The 17,286-nt window shown below is 42.3% G+C and overlaps 1 protein-coding gene across 1 annotated transcript in view; it reads right to left on the bottom strand.

Moving 5' to 3' along the window:
• The window catches only part of LOC128713095 (FH1/FH2 domain-containing protein 3-like), a 39,101-nt gene that overhangs the window by 16,452 nt on the left and 5,363 nt on the right, over positions 1-17,286 (bottom strand). The window contains exons 2-3 of the mRNA XM_053807958.1: positions 14,107-14,216; positions 12,978-13,036 (exon numbers count right to left, since the gene is read on the bottom strand). Of these exons, the coding sequence (XP_053663933.1) occupies positions 12,978-13,036; positions 14,107-14,216 (169 nt within the window). The remainder of the gene's footprint in view (positions 1-12,977; positions 13,037-14,106; positions 14,217-17,286) is intronic.

The raw sequence follows: 17,286 nt of genomic DNA, 5'->3' as shown, positions 1-17,286 counted from the left end.
ATGATTTGTCTGCCGTACCCCGAGTGAACACCCTACGGAAATGGTGAAATGGACGGTCAACTAACGGACGGCGGAATGGAACAAATAATTTGTCGAGTGTTTGTGACATAACTTTTGGGATTAGTATTTCACATACTGAAGAACCACACACTGTAGTGGTTCAATCGATATTTCCCTCAAGCGGATCCCATTGCTGTGAGTACAGTGGAACACAATGTGTGTGTGTGTGTTTTTTTTTGTACTTTCCCAAATAGCCTATCTATCTCGAACCGTCAAGATCGTCACGTAAAATTCAATCAATGTGGCTCACAAACAGGGCGCGATAAAATAAATTGAGCTTCAAATGGGCTGCATCCGCGCTGCCCTAAAAGCCTTTCGAAATTCGCGTCGAGCTGTCTGGCGAACAATAAAAGCGGTTTAGCGAAGGGTTTTCGGCGTTGTTTTCGTCGTCCGTCCGCCCGACGCAAAGGTTCGAAGCGTACCAGCTGGCAGCTCTCGCGTGAATGTCGAAATGAGCATTGACAAGAGCAAGAAAGCAACAAAAAATCAGTGTGGCGCAAAGAATCATTTTAGGTAATCCTTCCTAATTTGAGTGATAAAATTTCACCTTTCCACGGCCGGGAACACAAGCGCCGTGAAGGGAAGGTTGGGAAGGAACAAAAAAAAAACCGCGTCCCGATCACGGACGGAACAAGAAGGTCGTCCAAAATGGGCGGCAATTCCTCATCCAAAATGTGTCCAATGGCTGGGTGCACAGCGTGCCGGGGATGCGGTACCTTTGCCTAAGAAGCAAACCCATTATCGACAACGGACGGAATTGAAGGGCACAACTTTCACGCCTTCCGTGAGCCTGGCCTGGGCCACCGCGCGAAGGTAAATCGGTTTGAAAATGTCCAAGTTCAGCCGATACTGGAGCGACCTTTGGCGGTTTGGTGGTTTCAGCACGATCGTGTTAGATCGAGTTGAACGAACGGACGCGAGCATAAAGCTCTTCATGCCGATCGACTTCTTGCGGGACTTCAGCGGATCGGGGAAGAAAGGGAGTGAAAATCACTTTCATTTTGCATCATAAAGAAATATGATAGCAAAGGGAGTACTATTGTAGTATTGAAACCCTAGAAGAAAACAGAATTTTGCTCGTTAGTTAAACAACATAAGCAAGATTAGAAATAATGGAGTTTTTCAAGTTGATTTCATCAAGTTCTCAACCATTATGACAATTTCAAGGGTTGATATCGCATCAAACCTTGATAAAATAAAAGTAAGATAACATTTGACGGCATTTCTAGATCTCCATAAGCAGTTTGAAGGCATTTGAGCTTTTTTTCAAACTGTCTAACATATTAAGATATACGTTGGATTTCTTTTTGGCGTAACGACCTTTACGTTCCTGCCATTTCTGGCTTCCTTTGACTTCATTTACTCGCAGCCGGTTAATCAGTCCTGCGTGCGTACGATTGGTTCCAGATGGGATTTTTGACCGCTCCTGTCGTGTGAAGACCGGCATAAGATCATAATCATAAGAAATGTGAAATATTTGTAGCTTCTGAGGCTCATGCAACTGCATCTCAGACACGAGTGCCTCACGCACGTACAGTTAAACTTTTTCTGAGGTTTTTTGGCGGAAACTATAAAAGTTGAAGCAATTTAAACTTAAAGCAAAACCTAAACCCAAAATATATATTTGAAGTACATAACTTTCATAAAAATACCTAACAATGCTAAAAGTTAGCTAAAAGTTAAAATACAAAATTTTAAACCTCTCAAGATCATTCACCACACAACTGAAAGTGTGAACAGTTCACGCTACAATCAACGATAGCGTCTCACACTTCTGCACTGCTTGGCTGTGTTTTATGGCACATTGGGCTCAAACTTGACACCGGACCTACTCCACGGCATCCACCGCTTTCACGCCAGACCCACCGGTGATCGAATTTAGAATGAACGGTGATGCTTAAATTGGGTGAGTTTGCAAAAACTGAAACCAGATAATTTGTAGGCCATCGTTCTCCACCGACGCAAACGCTCCTTTCTATTCAAGACGGAGCGAGTTGCCTTTGTTCATGTTTCGCATTGATCGATTTTAAAGGGGGTCGATACAAAGTGAAAAACTTTCAATTCACACGCCAATATCGCGCGATCCAGCATTGGCAACAAAATGCAGGTCAAGTTCGATATTGGCGGTATGAAGGTGCATCTACCATGCTAAGATGTCTTTTATTTGATAAAGCTTATCACCATCATTCAACTCTGTCTGTATTACATGAGCATTTTGCCTTTTATTATTCCGTTCCTCATCTTTCATTAAACAGATAAGCGCGGAATGAAGCGTTGATGTGTAAAATACATCATTTCGTTTGTCGTCGGTCCAATAAAACAAAACAAAAAATACGACGGATCAGCAATGTTATCCCCTAATTTACCGCGGCACAATGACCGACACAGACGACGGTCGCTGTAATACGCTGCTTTGTCACAGGGCCGTCGTAAAAAGTGACCATTAATTCGGAAAATGGTCGCCTTTTGCACACAGGATGCAATTTATCACCATAATCATAATGCTGCTACCAGCCACGAGCGCTGGTAAAAGGGTGATGAAGTACGGGTTGTAATGGTGGTTTAACCGTTGGCTTTGTGTGTGTGTGTGCGTGTGTGTGTGTGTGTGTGTGTGTGTGTGTGTGTGTGTGTGCTTATTCTTTGCAGGAAGTTGGGTGTTAATATTACGAATTAGTATCGACAAGCAGGGGTTTTCTTTCCTTTTCATTGCTGATTATTACCACGCAATTACTTTTAGTGCAAGTTTTTTGTTAATCCTGTTTTGACCCCTTTTTTACAATAATTCCAATCGTTTCGATTTGAGTACGAATCAATTGATGTAAAAAATAACGAAATTGCAATAAAATGAGATTTTTTATCATGGTTTCCTTTTCATTTTAAATAACATGTAAGCTCGGCCAAAGGATGCGAAAGCAAACGAGCGTGATTCAAATACGCTGCCAGAATACATTTCCCACCGACTGTTGTAGAGTTTGGGCGGAGTATGAGATGTGAAATTTATTCGCTTTTATTGCATCTTGATGTCTGGGCCATCGATTGGACGACCCTACGTTCGGTACGATCCTGAAGCTGCAGCAGAAGATGGAATGCCCAATGTTTCCTTTCCGGATGGTTATCGTTTAATAATGGATTCATCGATGGATATTCGATAAGGATATGATGGCAGCGAACCGTACGGGTAATAAAAAGTCCAATAGCATTTCGCTGAGCGACGCATTATTTGATATGATGCATGTCTGTGCCAGTTTGGTCGTTTCTGGTTAAAAATGGAGTCGAACAATCGTGCCCAAAAAAAGCATATATTTTATGGCGGGTTTTCATTAATATTCTTATACCATTTTCCGGCGTGGTAGAATTTTTATTAAACCCAGTGAAGTTTAATCGGAATATATTCCACATTTGATTCCCTTTAATTGACACTGTTTTCTGCTCATGACAGGACCGTCTTGGCATTGGGAGGACCCAAAGCCATCGACCTTGGTGGTGTGGAATGGCGATAAAATGTAGCAATTAATAAAAGCCTCAAACATCGTCAGCTGAAGAGGCTACCTTAAGCAACCTACAGTGTACAACGACTCATAAGCCAAGGTTTGCTCAAATGCCGCCAACTGTCACACGATGCGAGACCTGAAATTCCAATCATCCGAACGATGTGGCCCCTCTTTCTAATCAACGCTAGGAACTCCAATCTTGTCATTTGGTAAATAAAAAAAAATGTGCGAGATAGATGAAAGGAACCCACTGGTGTGGAAGACTGTCTCCTATACCATGAGAAAAGAGGAGCTCCCCGCCCGAAAGTACCTTATTTCTAGTCTTACTGGATCTTTGTAGTCTTGCAGAAGCCGAGATACGACCACTCGAGGAAGTTCAAGTTCATTCATTTAAAGGCATTTGGCGCAGTTATGCACGTCGGCGGTAGTTGCTTGCGGAGCGAAATCGAAGCCACCCAGAGCCTTTCACGGCCCGTTCGGTGCAGCCCGCCCAGACGAGCATCGTACCCCCATCGACCATGCCCCACCATCGGGCAACTGCAGTAAACTGTTGGGTCGTGTTGATCGTTTTTTTTTGCCTCCCTTCACCGCACACGAGCTGTCAACCAAAATGGTCAAACGAGCTCATCAGCACCGTCCGGAGCGGGTCCCCCCCGGGGGTCGCGGCTGGTGCTTTCGCACAGTGCCCAGATTGCCGGGCGGGACGGAAAAAGGCGGCGCAATGCAATATAGTCTTTCGTGTTCGCTCCCGGGCTTACAGTGGGCTTGCAAAAGTGCAATGAAATGCAGTGAAGAGAAAAAAAAGCTGTCATTTGCTGAAGAGGATTGCAGGAAGCTTTTGTTGTTGTTGTTACGTTTGTTGCTATTTTCTCCTGCAATTCATTGGAGAATGTTTCCGGTGAAGCTGCACGGCAACACGTTTGCGTTTACAGTGGTGGGACGGGAAGCTGGTAGTGTATGCTGTTGGATCAAGTATCTATTGGTGTCTGTGTGGCTATAAGACATTTATCATAAATACTAGTTTCATTAAAACAGCTTCTTTAATTAGCTGAACTGGTATTATATTTACGTTGAAATTTAATATAAACTTTTAATATTATTTGCGCCACAGTATTAACCCCTATAGTTATATGATTTGATTCAGATTGATCGCGCTACGATTGTAATGGCGTTTATCACAAATATTGAGTTTTATTAAGCCACACCAAATAAAAATGAGTTTTTCACAGTATGTAACATAACAATACAAGCAAATATTTTAGAAGAATGAAAAATAGATAGGTAAAAATGTGGTTTTAGTAAGTAAACAGATTTTTCGAGATGAAATGGTACAGTTTTCAATTGTACTATTCAATTTGAAGTAGCACATGTGGAAATGTACACTTCACTATCCATCTTCTGTTAGATGAGAACGATTATTTAGAAAGCTTTCTCAATTTACAGATTTTTAAGCTTCCTGGCATGACAGATCAAGTGTGTCACACGAGAGGATATTGTTTAGGATCGATATCGATTTGTATAGAATTCAAAGGGTGAAAAAGATTGAGGTTTTCACACAAAATTCTACCCCGTGCTAGATTTTTTTTCTCAAACATAAAGAAACAACTACTCATAAAGTTATGTTACACACTGTGGTTGCAAGAGCAAAACGAGAAAACTCATACACAGACACGCGCTACCGATCAATTGAATATCCACTGACGGAAGCATTGGAGAGAAGAAAAACAAAAACATAAACGAGCATAAAATAAAGATCGAGCAAGAAAATGCGACGTGATTGACTCGGCACGAAGCAGCCCTCGAGTGGAAAATCGACACACTTAACAGGCGCTTTTAGCTGGCAGAAAAGTTTAACATCAAGCTTTCCATTGGTTTCGGTAGAATGCTTGGTTCCAATATGTTTTTGTTTTACTTCATAAAACCAATAGGTGATGGATGGTTTTAAGTGATTATGAGAATAATGTAATAAGGTTTTTTTTAAGAGACACAAACAAACGAATTGTGTTCACCTTGACTGGGTCAACCGTCTGTTCAACAGTGAGTCAGTGCTTGCGACATTACCAGTGCAAAGTGATGATCATAAACACAAATTATTAGCCCTCCCTAAGTGCAGTGCCCGTGTTTTAAAACTGTTTACCCTCACCTGACCTTGTTCGGAGCCCTTTCTCAACAGCCCACGGATGGGCAAAGAGGTTCAACCCGAAAGCACGGCTCCACGGCTCTTTATGCATCCGACAACAAACGGTTGCCTGGTAAATATTTGGGTCGTTTCAAAGCATCGGCCGTGCGTGTGTGTACACACTCAAATAGAGACGAGACAGAAGTGAGTCAATCATCTTGAATGAGTCATTCAAAGACAATAGTTGCTCGCTCAATTATGTTTGCCCGCGTTGTTTAACAATGCTTCACTGTGTGATTAATTTTGACATATGTAAAACCGAACCGGCTGTGTACCGGGACTGTATGGAATCTGTCAAGCGTGTTAGGTAAGCTGCGGCAGTTGAACACAAGTAAGGTGATAAATGTTTTGCCCAAATTTCTTATGCCTCAAATAGCACTAAGCAGCTTTCGTTCGGTCATTTTGATTCGTCTTCACTCCAACCAAAGAACAAAATGAAGCTATCTTCAGAGCTAGATTTAGACCTTAAGTGGCAAACAAATCACACGGCACCGGTCGAGATAATTGCTACCGTTTGGCTAATAAATAATCACGCTTCGGTCCGGGCACCTTAATAATCCCATTCCGGAGCCGCCAACCCTGCACGGAACCACCACCCAAAATGAAGCCATCCATCTGTTACGATTGCACCGTGCCTGGCATATCATATCTTCTAGGGGCAAACCTCTGGGCTCTGGGGGTTTCATGTGGCGATAAAGAAAAAACGAACAAGCGGTCAAAAATTGCCACTTCACTAACCCACAGGCAGAAGCAGACGGGTTGAGGGAGAGTTTTTTTTTGTTGCTGCTGCCTCTTTATTGCCGATTAGTGAAAGCACGTAACGTCACTTTATTATAAAAACACACACACCCTCGTAGCAAAGAGGCTGTTGAAAAGGGTGTTAATTTTTCCATATTTTCCCCACGAACGTTGATATTCGCCAACGGTTCGTAGAACTACTCGCTTCCTTCCTGTGATAATCCCGGATTGAAAAGTTCTCTGATCGAGTGCCGGTATTTCCGAAGCGAAAATCGATTCGATCAGATCATTGACAAGAGTTATGTGGATAATGGGATGAAAAACTGAGTTGGGTGCCCAGAAAAAAAAAGCTGGTCTTGTTACGATAGGGCAGTGATTGAATGATTTGCCGATTTTTGTTGTTGGATTGCTGACGACCAGAGGGGTCTCCCTGTAAGGTGTCTTCTGTTGGGTGCCGAAATCTCGTCAGCTACTCGGATTATTGGTAAGTTTTATTTCCGTGTTTATTGGTGCTTACCGATCGGTTAGCAATTTTGCACAGTCACCGATCCTGAACCGCCAGGATTTCTGGCCTCATTCTACGCGGGCGATTTTGCAAAGACACTCACCATTCCGCAAGGCTAATGGAGGTGTCTTCGAGCTTGCGATTCCCGTTATTCCCACTGGGGCAGCGGTTTTATGCGGTTGATATCCCCTCGTCCCGAACCTTGGATACAGCTGTGCCGTACGTTCCGTCACGTACTAGCTACTGGCCGGCCACCCTACTACCCCTTTACGTTTACGGACATTTTTGGCCGAATTCTGCCCGATCATTATGCGGCCCTTTTTTGGGATGGAGAGAGGGATACCGAATCCCACCAAACTATCATCGCCGTTCGATGCTAATAAAGTACCGTTTAGTACCAACGATGTTCGATGCGATAACTCGCCATCTACTCGCTTCGTCTGCAAACCGGCACACTGCAGCAGGTGGGCGGCGGAAAAAAACCGGGAATTGGAGGTTGTTACGGGGGTATTACGCTGAAAATTCTCAAATTATCGTCCATTTGCAGACCGATGGTTTGCTGTATTTCTCTCGTGTCCGCAAACTGCTGGCGATTCTGGGTGCTCGTCATCGTCGTCCGTACTCGGGTGGTACATTATTATCGATTTCGACACCAGAATACCGAATGAAGCTAATCGATGACTTTGGATTCTTGCAATTCCTTTTTTATCCGTGGAAAGTTCTGAACGTTACCGAATTTAGCAGAATTGAAGCAGCGAAATTGAACTTTCAATCTCTTCCCCATGTGCTAAACGTCCGGGGTTAGCACCCTGTTTGCCGGGATAAAAAAAAGCTACGGTAGGAGAGTGTGACTTGGAGGATATTTGGGCCATGTTTGCTTAAGACAAATCTGGCCATGTGCTCTGGTGCTTTGTTCGTGCGGTTGCGTGCGTAGACAAATGAGGATGCTACCCTCATGACATCATCATTAGCTGTCGCTTTTCACACAACGTACTGTTTGTACAGATACGATTTGGGGTTTACTGCGCACATATGACCCGCCACGAATGCGTGTCCATACACTCTGTACACTATTTAAATCATGCAGTCATGAGACTGAGGTTTATATGGAGCTTATTTATTTTGTTGGGTTAGAGTTATTGAAATTTAGCTGAATCTTCAATGAGATAATCAAAATTAAATATTTTGTGTATTAATTAAAATATGGGTGCAAAAGTTAAATTTGCAGGGTTTCCCGAAGTAATTCAATAATTCCAAATACATTTCTATTAGTTTATAAATAATATATTCCTAGTTTTTCGTAAATATGTAGTTTGAATACGATTAACTTGGAAAATATGAAAATTCAAATATTAATTTCAATGACTAAATAAATTAGTTGTCAATTTAGTTGTTCAATGTAAGGGCAGCTATTAAAACAATCATAAAACAAAAATAGCAAAAAAGAATTCAAAGGAGAATGAGAAGAATTTAAAATGATTAAAACTCGGAAAATGAAAAGATGGTCTGTTAAAAAGATGGAAAATAAAAAGATGGTCAAACCAAACAACCACATGCTGAATCTAGATGGAATAAAATAATGATGCTTAAAATGTTACCAACGGCACATGCAAATCAACATGTTGTAGACATTCAACACTTTACCAGCAACAAAAGACACGTCGAGTAGGGGCCGAAAGGCCCCGATTGTCCATACATTGTTCAGCGTTATGTCTTTCCGGCGAGCCGAGTGAACATTGTAAGAAGGATATGACCACTTCTAGGACCCTTCCAATGCCCACGACCACCCATGCACACAGCCATATTGCGAAACAGTTTTGTGCAAACACTCCACGGGCACAACAATTGCAATAGAACTGACTGCTGCCAGTGCCGGACCGCACAGAAGTCGATGATGAGTTGATGTGGCCAGAGTCAATGATGCGTCCGTGTCAGCGGCACACTTCATCCGTATTACCATTTTCATAATGATCACTCTCGCATCACAACAACATCATCTTCCGGCACAGCATCATACACTCGCGCGGTACAGGCGTAAGTGGTAGCGGCCATCCCAGGCGGGTTCAAACCCCGAACATCATCAGCATAATAATGGGGAAAAGACGGACCTCGGTGGGGTAGGGAACCGTCAGCACGCGCATGTAGTTGGGTGCGGGTCGGGGTCGGGCAAGCGAACCCTGCCCCGGTGGTGTTCGGTTCGTTGAGTTGAGTATGAATTTATGACCGAATCCGAGCCGATCGATGGTTATGTTTTCTTTCGATAGCGATAATTGCCTAATTAGCATAACAAAACATCGATTCAGGCGGACCAGGAGACACGCAAACTATGGGACCATCGGGCCAGACCCCGATGGCTTCGAAACACACTCCACAGCATCACGGCCATTTCTTCTCATTCTGCATTCCTTGTCCACCGTTCCAATCCCCCTAGCCATGATTTCCCGTCCGCTGACGGAGTAGCAAATGGTTATGAGCTATCAAAACTGCTGATGCTTGTTGATCATTGATTGCGTTGTGGGCGGTAGCGTTGAATATCCGCTGGATTAATGTTGTGTTAAGTGTGTGGTTTTTTTTTCCTTCTATCCTCTTGCTTCTTTCTCACCCGATGATCAGCTCAACGGCGAACAAATCCTGTGACGCGATTGGTGTACTTTCTTCCCTGTTGTACGCAAACGGCTGTTTAGGGGGGGGTTTTTCGATATGCGCGCACAAAAGTTCCTCGAACGGTAATTAATGATAGGGCACGATTAGTCCTAACTGTTATATGCCAAACCATTTTCGGCGATAAAATTTTACGTAATAGTATTTTTACGAGTCGGGTTAGCCAGTGGCACGGTTGTGCAAATTCCAATTTTACTGATAACCCTTGCGATGGAAGTTCACCCTAAATTAACACCCCCATTCAGCGAATAAAGAAAGCTGTTGCCTTCCCGTACATTCCCGATCAGCAATTAGAAGTTCTAAAAACGATCTAATTTACGATCGCATTTAACAAGACAATGTGTGTCGGCCAACGCTTAGTACCGCTAGCATTTAGGTCTATTTAACCGAGGCAGTGTTATCAATTAGCAAAAGGCATCGGCATGAAACCGCACTAAACACCGCACCGCGCTCAATAGTGATTTAGAGGTGAGCAGCTACTGAACAGCACGGCCCCGAAACCGCCGAAGTGAAATTGGGGAAAATTTATCAGCTTCTATTCGCCAAACCACTTCATTGCACCGCGCTGCTGCATTGCTGCCATCGGACCGAAGCGCGTGCTGGGACAAATTGTGGTGGCACAAAAACCCCACCAACGCCCCGACCATATCCTATCCAGCCCGAAGAATGGTGGATGTTACACTGCACTAAGCTCGGCAAGCTGATAGTATGGCCAACGTTTTGATGGGGACTACATTTGCAAGTTCCGATGGTGGCAGCACGGTTTGGCGGCACACATTTTGCAACCAATTTCCTGCCATCCGGAACGATACGTACTTGCGTCATGAGTGTGTGTGTGTGTGTGTGTGGTTTTTTTTGGTGATTGTTCCCTCCACTCAAGTTTGGTGGAGAATTTGAGAAGCGTTTGGCGTAATGGCATGGAATAAATTTTATTTCCATCCCGTCGGGTGCTGAGTTCCCGGCGCAACGGAACGATGGAACGTTTGGCTGCTCGGTAAAATATCCGGTGTAAGTCTAACGGTGCAACGGGTTATTTTTTTTCACGATTCCTGATGAACCTGTTGCGTATTGATAGTATAAAGATTGCGTCAAATGCATTTTAGCCAGACAATCAATCTTCGGGACATTTGATCTTGATGACTTCTCTTCAATAGAGTATAGATCTGTAGTGCAACTGTGATGAACCAGTGCCGTTCTTGGAACGATGCCGCTACTTGGAAGTCCGCTATCAAATCTCATCTGGACTGGACTGGACTCATCTTGAGGTTCTAGAACAAAGCCCGACTTAATAACTCAAGACAGCTTCTCATCAGGTTGTAAAAAGGCAGAGCAAAGGAGTTAACTCCCAACAATAGAATACCCAGAACGCCAAACTTTTTGTTGGATATTTGTAAGTGATCGTAAAGAAATTGGGAAATCCAGAACTCCTGATCTGGAACTTAGTACCTTTATCTCAGATATAGATATTCTTTGGACCTTGCCAGATTCAATAATCATAGTAACGCTCTGAGAATTAGAGAGAATGTAGAGATGTAGAGAATCAATACAAAATATTGCTACTTGAAGTACAAGTCCTCAAGGATTTACGAGTATTCTAGTTATTGATACTATTGATGCCTAAGAGGACACTAAGGCTGTTAATGTTATTGATTCTTTTTAATAGGGACCCATAGGTATCTCCATTTTTCGATTAGAAGATTTGTTTCTTAACGAAATTTCAAAGGTAGTCCCGTCCATCTCAAGGAATTATTGTAGTAATATGTGCTGAGACTCACGTCAATCATCAAATCATCCAAATATTATGGAAATTTGGGGATGAATTCAATTGCAGTGCATAACTCTAGTTCGTTTGAACTTTGTACAAAAAATTTCGTAATGGAAAACATACATCCATTACCTTATCAACCAATGTGGTCACTTTGTTGTGATGGACCGTCTGCTTCATTTGATCACCGGACATCGTTCAATCCTTTGAAGTACCCCATTTTAAATTTATTTACTTTTCGTTGCTCTTCGGTTATGATGCTCCGCCAAGTCCTTACTTCTTGCACGCGTTACGAAGAGAAGGTAAAAATGCCAACCGGTTAGAGACCGTTACGCTTTGACCGTTGGTGACGGTCCAATTCCTTCCCATCGATCTACACTTTCGATTTTCAGCTCGGCAGTCTGAGATGCTCCCCGGTGTTCCAAACAATAAACACATCCCAAATGCGAAAAGAAGGAAACCACCACACGCCTGCAACATTATATAGCTGCCCCGTAACGTGCGAGGTGAAGGGGTTCTGGCAGGGTGGTTCGTTCTCACACCGGAACTCATCCGGGACACCCAGGTGTGCCGTAACGAAATCCAAACTCGAACCGTAAACCGAAGTTAATTGAGTGAAACATCAAAGAAGGCACAACTAAGTTATGCAGCCGATTGAGACACAGCCATGCGGGGGCCATCACCTGAAGCTCGGTTCGATTTCTTTGTCAGTGTTCCTACCTGTGTGCTGCTGGCACGGTAAGTGTGAGAAACTTCTGCACAAATAATCCGGATGGAATTTCGCACCGGAATGCTCTTTGTCTGCGCGAAAGGATGTCCCGACGCGGACGTAAAAATTGGGTGAGGGGGACTGACAAATTCTTAAACTTGCAAAGGACACATCGTAAAACGTCCTGCATTCTTTGTGTCCGCCAGACAGTGGAGCGTTATTCTGCAGCATGGTGAGTTATGGTAAATTGTTTGCCTTTGTTGTAGCAACACAATCTGGATCAAGATCCCGAACGCTCTAGCAAGAACTTCTTTTTGCGCCCAACTTATAAAGAATCGTACAATTTTCTCTTTGTGTAAGCTACAGTACTTAAACGTATAAAGATTGCATCCTTCATCAAGTATGTACCTTTACTACTTCTCAGGTTAGGCCACCAACCGCCTCACAGGCGGTGCACAGTGAAATAAAATTAACTTGTTTGACCATGGCCGTAAAGATCTAAACATCCCAATATACCATAAACATTTATGACCCGAAGCTCCACTTCCCGGTGCACGGAGCACGACTTTCTACGGTTCCCAATTTCCCATCGCTCCCCAAACGTCACGACCGTCCGTGCCGTCGACGACAAGAGACCGTTTTGATGACGAAAACAGAATATGATTCCTTGTTTCGTTTAAAGTACCTCTCTGCACGCTCTGCACGGATGGGACCTATGACCGGGGGAGGATTTTTTTTTTTTTTTGGAGCGGCGGCCGACATGTTTTGTCATTGCTCCGGTCACCGGAAAAGAACCGGGAATGGCTTTTGGCCTGCGGTGCACACGGCAAAGAACGTGCCCGGGTATGTAATAATTCTTGCAGACTTACCGATAATGGAGTGAACTCGCACACTGAGCTGCGTACGGACGACCAGTGAGTTTTTGCGGCTGTGTAACGAAAATGAAAATAAAATCAGATGAAAGAAACTCATAAATAGTACGGTTTATTAGCTAACGCAACGACCAGCAACGAAACTTTCCCACCCAATGGGGGATGCATTGTGCTGGACGAAGTGGTTGAATTGTTTACTAAAAGTTTAATTAATGTAGCAAATTATTTGGTCCTATTTCACTCCGGGACGAAGGAGTCTTCTTATAAGGCTCATCCATTTCGTTACACTGTGCTCCAACACCCATACAATCGTTATCCAATTAGTAACGAAACCTTTACAACACATTACCCGTGAGAAAAATGAGGTAGAAATGGATGTTATCTTCCATTCCGATGTACAAACTTTGCTCGCGTAGAACATTCTCAACTCTTCACCAAATTTTGCATCCAATATCATACACAAACTTTAGCGATGTTGCAAAAAAAACATCCAAAACTCCCACCTCCCAACATGCAAGAGACATTTTATGACCACTTGCGTCATTAGAGTGGCTCTATCCGGAACTACTCTGCATAGCTCGAACAAAGACAAGAACAAAGTGTCAAAGAAAAAAAAATACACAGGAGAATTTTTCTTCAAAAACACACCAAGAATATCCGATTGAATCGCCCAACACTTTGCGGATGTGCACCGATCCAACTTTGGTGACAGCGCAAAACGAAGTCGTTACAAACTGTGGCCCTCGGGGGGACCTTGCACTACCGGACGAAACTTTTCCACGCTTCTTGAAAGCAAAACTTGTGCCCTGAGAAAGTGGCCGGTGGAGTTTTCCAGGCAGGGAAGCCTGAAAGTGTACGGCAAGCGGTGAAAATCCACAGTTTCGTAGGAAGAAAGCGCACAATTTGCGCACCACCATTCTTTCGCGCGGGAAATTAATGCGTCGCAATTAGCTCGACAATCCCGGCCGCCGGAAGTGCCGCTGCAAGGATGCCAGTATGACCAATTTAAATTCATCCCATAACATGGGGAGGGTGGTTATGGGTAACTGGTTTGTGCTAATATAAAAAGAAAAGTTGAACGCATTCGCAGCTCCTCTAATTCGAGTGATTGCAGCGATGGACTTACTTCGAGTTAAGACCTTCAATATCTTCCGATTGTTCGGCGAGGGACGATTCCAGATCGAGGTACGCTCCATAGTCTCCATCTTTGTACACTTGCAGAGCCGCATCATCCAACTGGAAGGGATTGTAAAGAAGGAGAGAATAAAAATATTATTGATAATTGATAATGGAGTTGCGTATTGGTAATACTACTGCTATTATACTACTTGATGGGGGTTCTAATCTCGTCTAGACCAGGCCACCCTAATGCTAGCCCGAAATAAAAAAAACTTTAAAGGCTCAGTATTTATTATGTTATATATCAAGTTATACAATCAGATAATGTAAATAAGATTTTACAGATTTCAAATCATTTAAATACTAAAACTATATTTATTTTGAAGATACTTAGATGATATGGGTATAAAACCCCATTGCTTCGGTCTAAATATTAGTGTCAGATTTAAATCTTCAACAACTTTTTCAAGCTGACATTTATTTCGATTTGTTGACATAAACCATTGACCTCTAGTAGCGCCACAACCGAATATCCAATCGTGTCAATTAACACGATCCATAAAGTAATTTCTGATCACCAAAACGAAAACGAACACGTCCTTGAAATGCATGCTTATGCACTAATTGAAATGTTTCACTAGCTGTATGGCACCTGAAACCGACTGGTGGACGGCATATGTTGGAATCATTAATTACATTTTACTTCCGTTATTAAGAACGGTGTCACGATGTCGCGTTATGGTGTTAACATTAATAGGTATTGCTAGAACAGCTATCTTTTCAGAAAACTTTAATGGAGTGATGCAGTTCAACAAAGGAAATACGTTGTCATATTTTATAGCACTCCATTTTTAGATGAATGTACATCTCGCTTCTATTTTTACATAAAATATTGAAGAGTTTCCAAAGATTTCTACACTTACCCGGTGACAACTTTTGGAAACTTGTTATAATGCTACTTTAAAAAGTATAAACTAATATTTGAGCAAGCTATGTTAATTATACATTTTTTTTATAAAAAAACACCATATGTTTAAGCTAAAGCGAATGAAAGAAACCAGCAAAAGCTAAAATGAAAAACACTGAAATATTAGCTCGTTGTCGGTGGTTTCTTTCTTGTGGATTCATTTATCCACTCACAGTGATGCAGCCGTACTCTCTCAACTCTCGACGTTTCCAATTTCGCTCCAAATAATCCCTTGAGATGAGCAACCAGACCGCAGCAACGCTTCGCAAGGCGTATGAAAATGAAAATTTATTATTTAATTTTATGGTAGGTGCTCATATTTCGGAACACCTTGAACAATTCCTTTTTTTCTCTCTGGTGTGTCTTGTTTTTTTGCTCATCGTGGCTTGAAAAATGAATATTAGCTCTATCTCTGCCCACATCGAGCGTGTGTGTGTGTGTGTGTTGAAACATTCGCGTAGACGAGCGAAAACAACAAAGTGCATCCCAAATTGGAAACTGTAATAACCGGCCAGCACAAATAACGAAGGTAACAGAGCTACATACACAAGCAAAAAAATGAAAACACACACACAAAACAAAATCACCAAGCACAAGCGTCCATAGTGGCCATTTTTATACGCATTCCCTTGGCCACCGGTGGATGGTACCCATCGCCTCGTACCGCCTTCTTCATCACTCCCACCCCTCGGTCGTGATGAAACATTGAAGGTCATAAATCGTCCCACTGCAACTGGATCATTTCCGAATGGTATACAATGAGTGCACCGGTCAGCGATACGGGAAAACAGGCGATGCGCTTGCAACGGTTCGGTGCGTTTTGTGTTTTACCATTTTTTTTTTGTTTTGTTTTGTTTTCGAATCTCGCACAGACCAACCTCAACACGCATCCATTTGCCCAAAAGTCCATAAACCGCAGCGGTGAAATGCAATACGGACGGGACGGGACATGGCTCGGGTCCGGCTTTGTGCGCAGGATGCAAGTGATAAAACAATTTATCACATTCTGACAGCAAGGAAAACACACTTCTTCTTTAGCCATTTATAATTAATGTGATGCATAATCCGGTCGCAATTTTAGCAGCTTGTAGCGAATCCCAAAAAAAAAACCCCAAAAGTTCCCGAATTAAGCGCAATAGAGAGCCGTGCGACAGATAGTTTGACCAGTTTTTTATTGTTTCACCTTTTTTTTTCGCTCCCTTAGCTGGTTGGTTGTTTTCACATCTAATGAAGTGTGATAAAAACGGTGTGTTAAAGAAAAAAAACAGTTTCGGTTTTATGTTACTTTTCCAATCTTCTTCAACTGGGGAACGAAAACAAAGTGCATCAAATATTTGAACGCGTGCTTTGCATCGTTCTTCACACTGCCATTCTTCGGCGTACTTTGTTGCAAATCATGAAGATAAAACGTTGGCGTGTGGCTTATCTTATTTTATAGCAATTATTTTCGGGCATTTTATTCTAACAGGAGGTGTCATAGTACTGTCATGTCTGACCGTTCTTCATTTTGTTTAAGCATAGCGCAAATACTGGATGGATGTGGATCACTGCGGATGTGATTTAGTTAACGATCTGTCATATGTGACATTAGTACTGATATCTGCTTGAGTTAAGCTAAATTTATCCAAGGACATAAATAATCATTTGGAAATTTGATAGCTTAAATAGTTTACACCACAAATCTAAGCGAAAAGGTAAAAAAATGCCATACAATACATTTGTTTTTAGTTTATTTTAATGTATTCTTTTGAAAAAGTCGCCTGATTTGTTGAATAAATTAAGTGCAGAAAAATGAGTCAAAGCAGATGTTTAACGTTCTAACAACTTCCAAATTCTTCCACATATTTCACCTATATTAATGCTACACTTACAAGAACTACCTAATTGATCAGGACTCTTCATAAGATCAAGTTAAGAATAATATTGAGAATTGGCGGATCTTCAACATGGATCACGAATGAGATACAATGCAATGGTTATAAAACTTTAGGTGACGCGTCCATCAAAAGGCGAGATTGGTAGGCGATGAACTTACGTTAAAAATCAGAAATGGTCTACCATAAGTCTATGTCTCAAGTTATTCAAAAACAGTTAGAGTATTGTAGTATAACAAATAGCCGAAATCAGTTTTTAAGGTGTTTGAGTTGAAGCAATCTTGATGTTGATTTCGATCGAATGCATGTGTAAAAGCATTTTCCAAGCCTTTGAACCATCTGGTTA

This window comes from Anopheles marshallii, chromosome 3 (assembly GCF_943734725.1).
Source record: "Anopheles marshallii chromosome 3, idAnoMarsDA_429_01, whole genome shotgun sequence".
Lineage (NCBI taxonomy): Eukaryota > Metazoa > Arthropoda > Insecta > Diptera > Culicidae > Anopheles > Anopheles marshallii.
The sequence above is the reverse complement of the archived record's forward strand: the minus strand, read 5'-3'. Positions and strand labels throughout refer to the sequence as shown.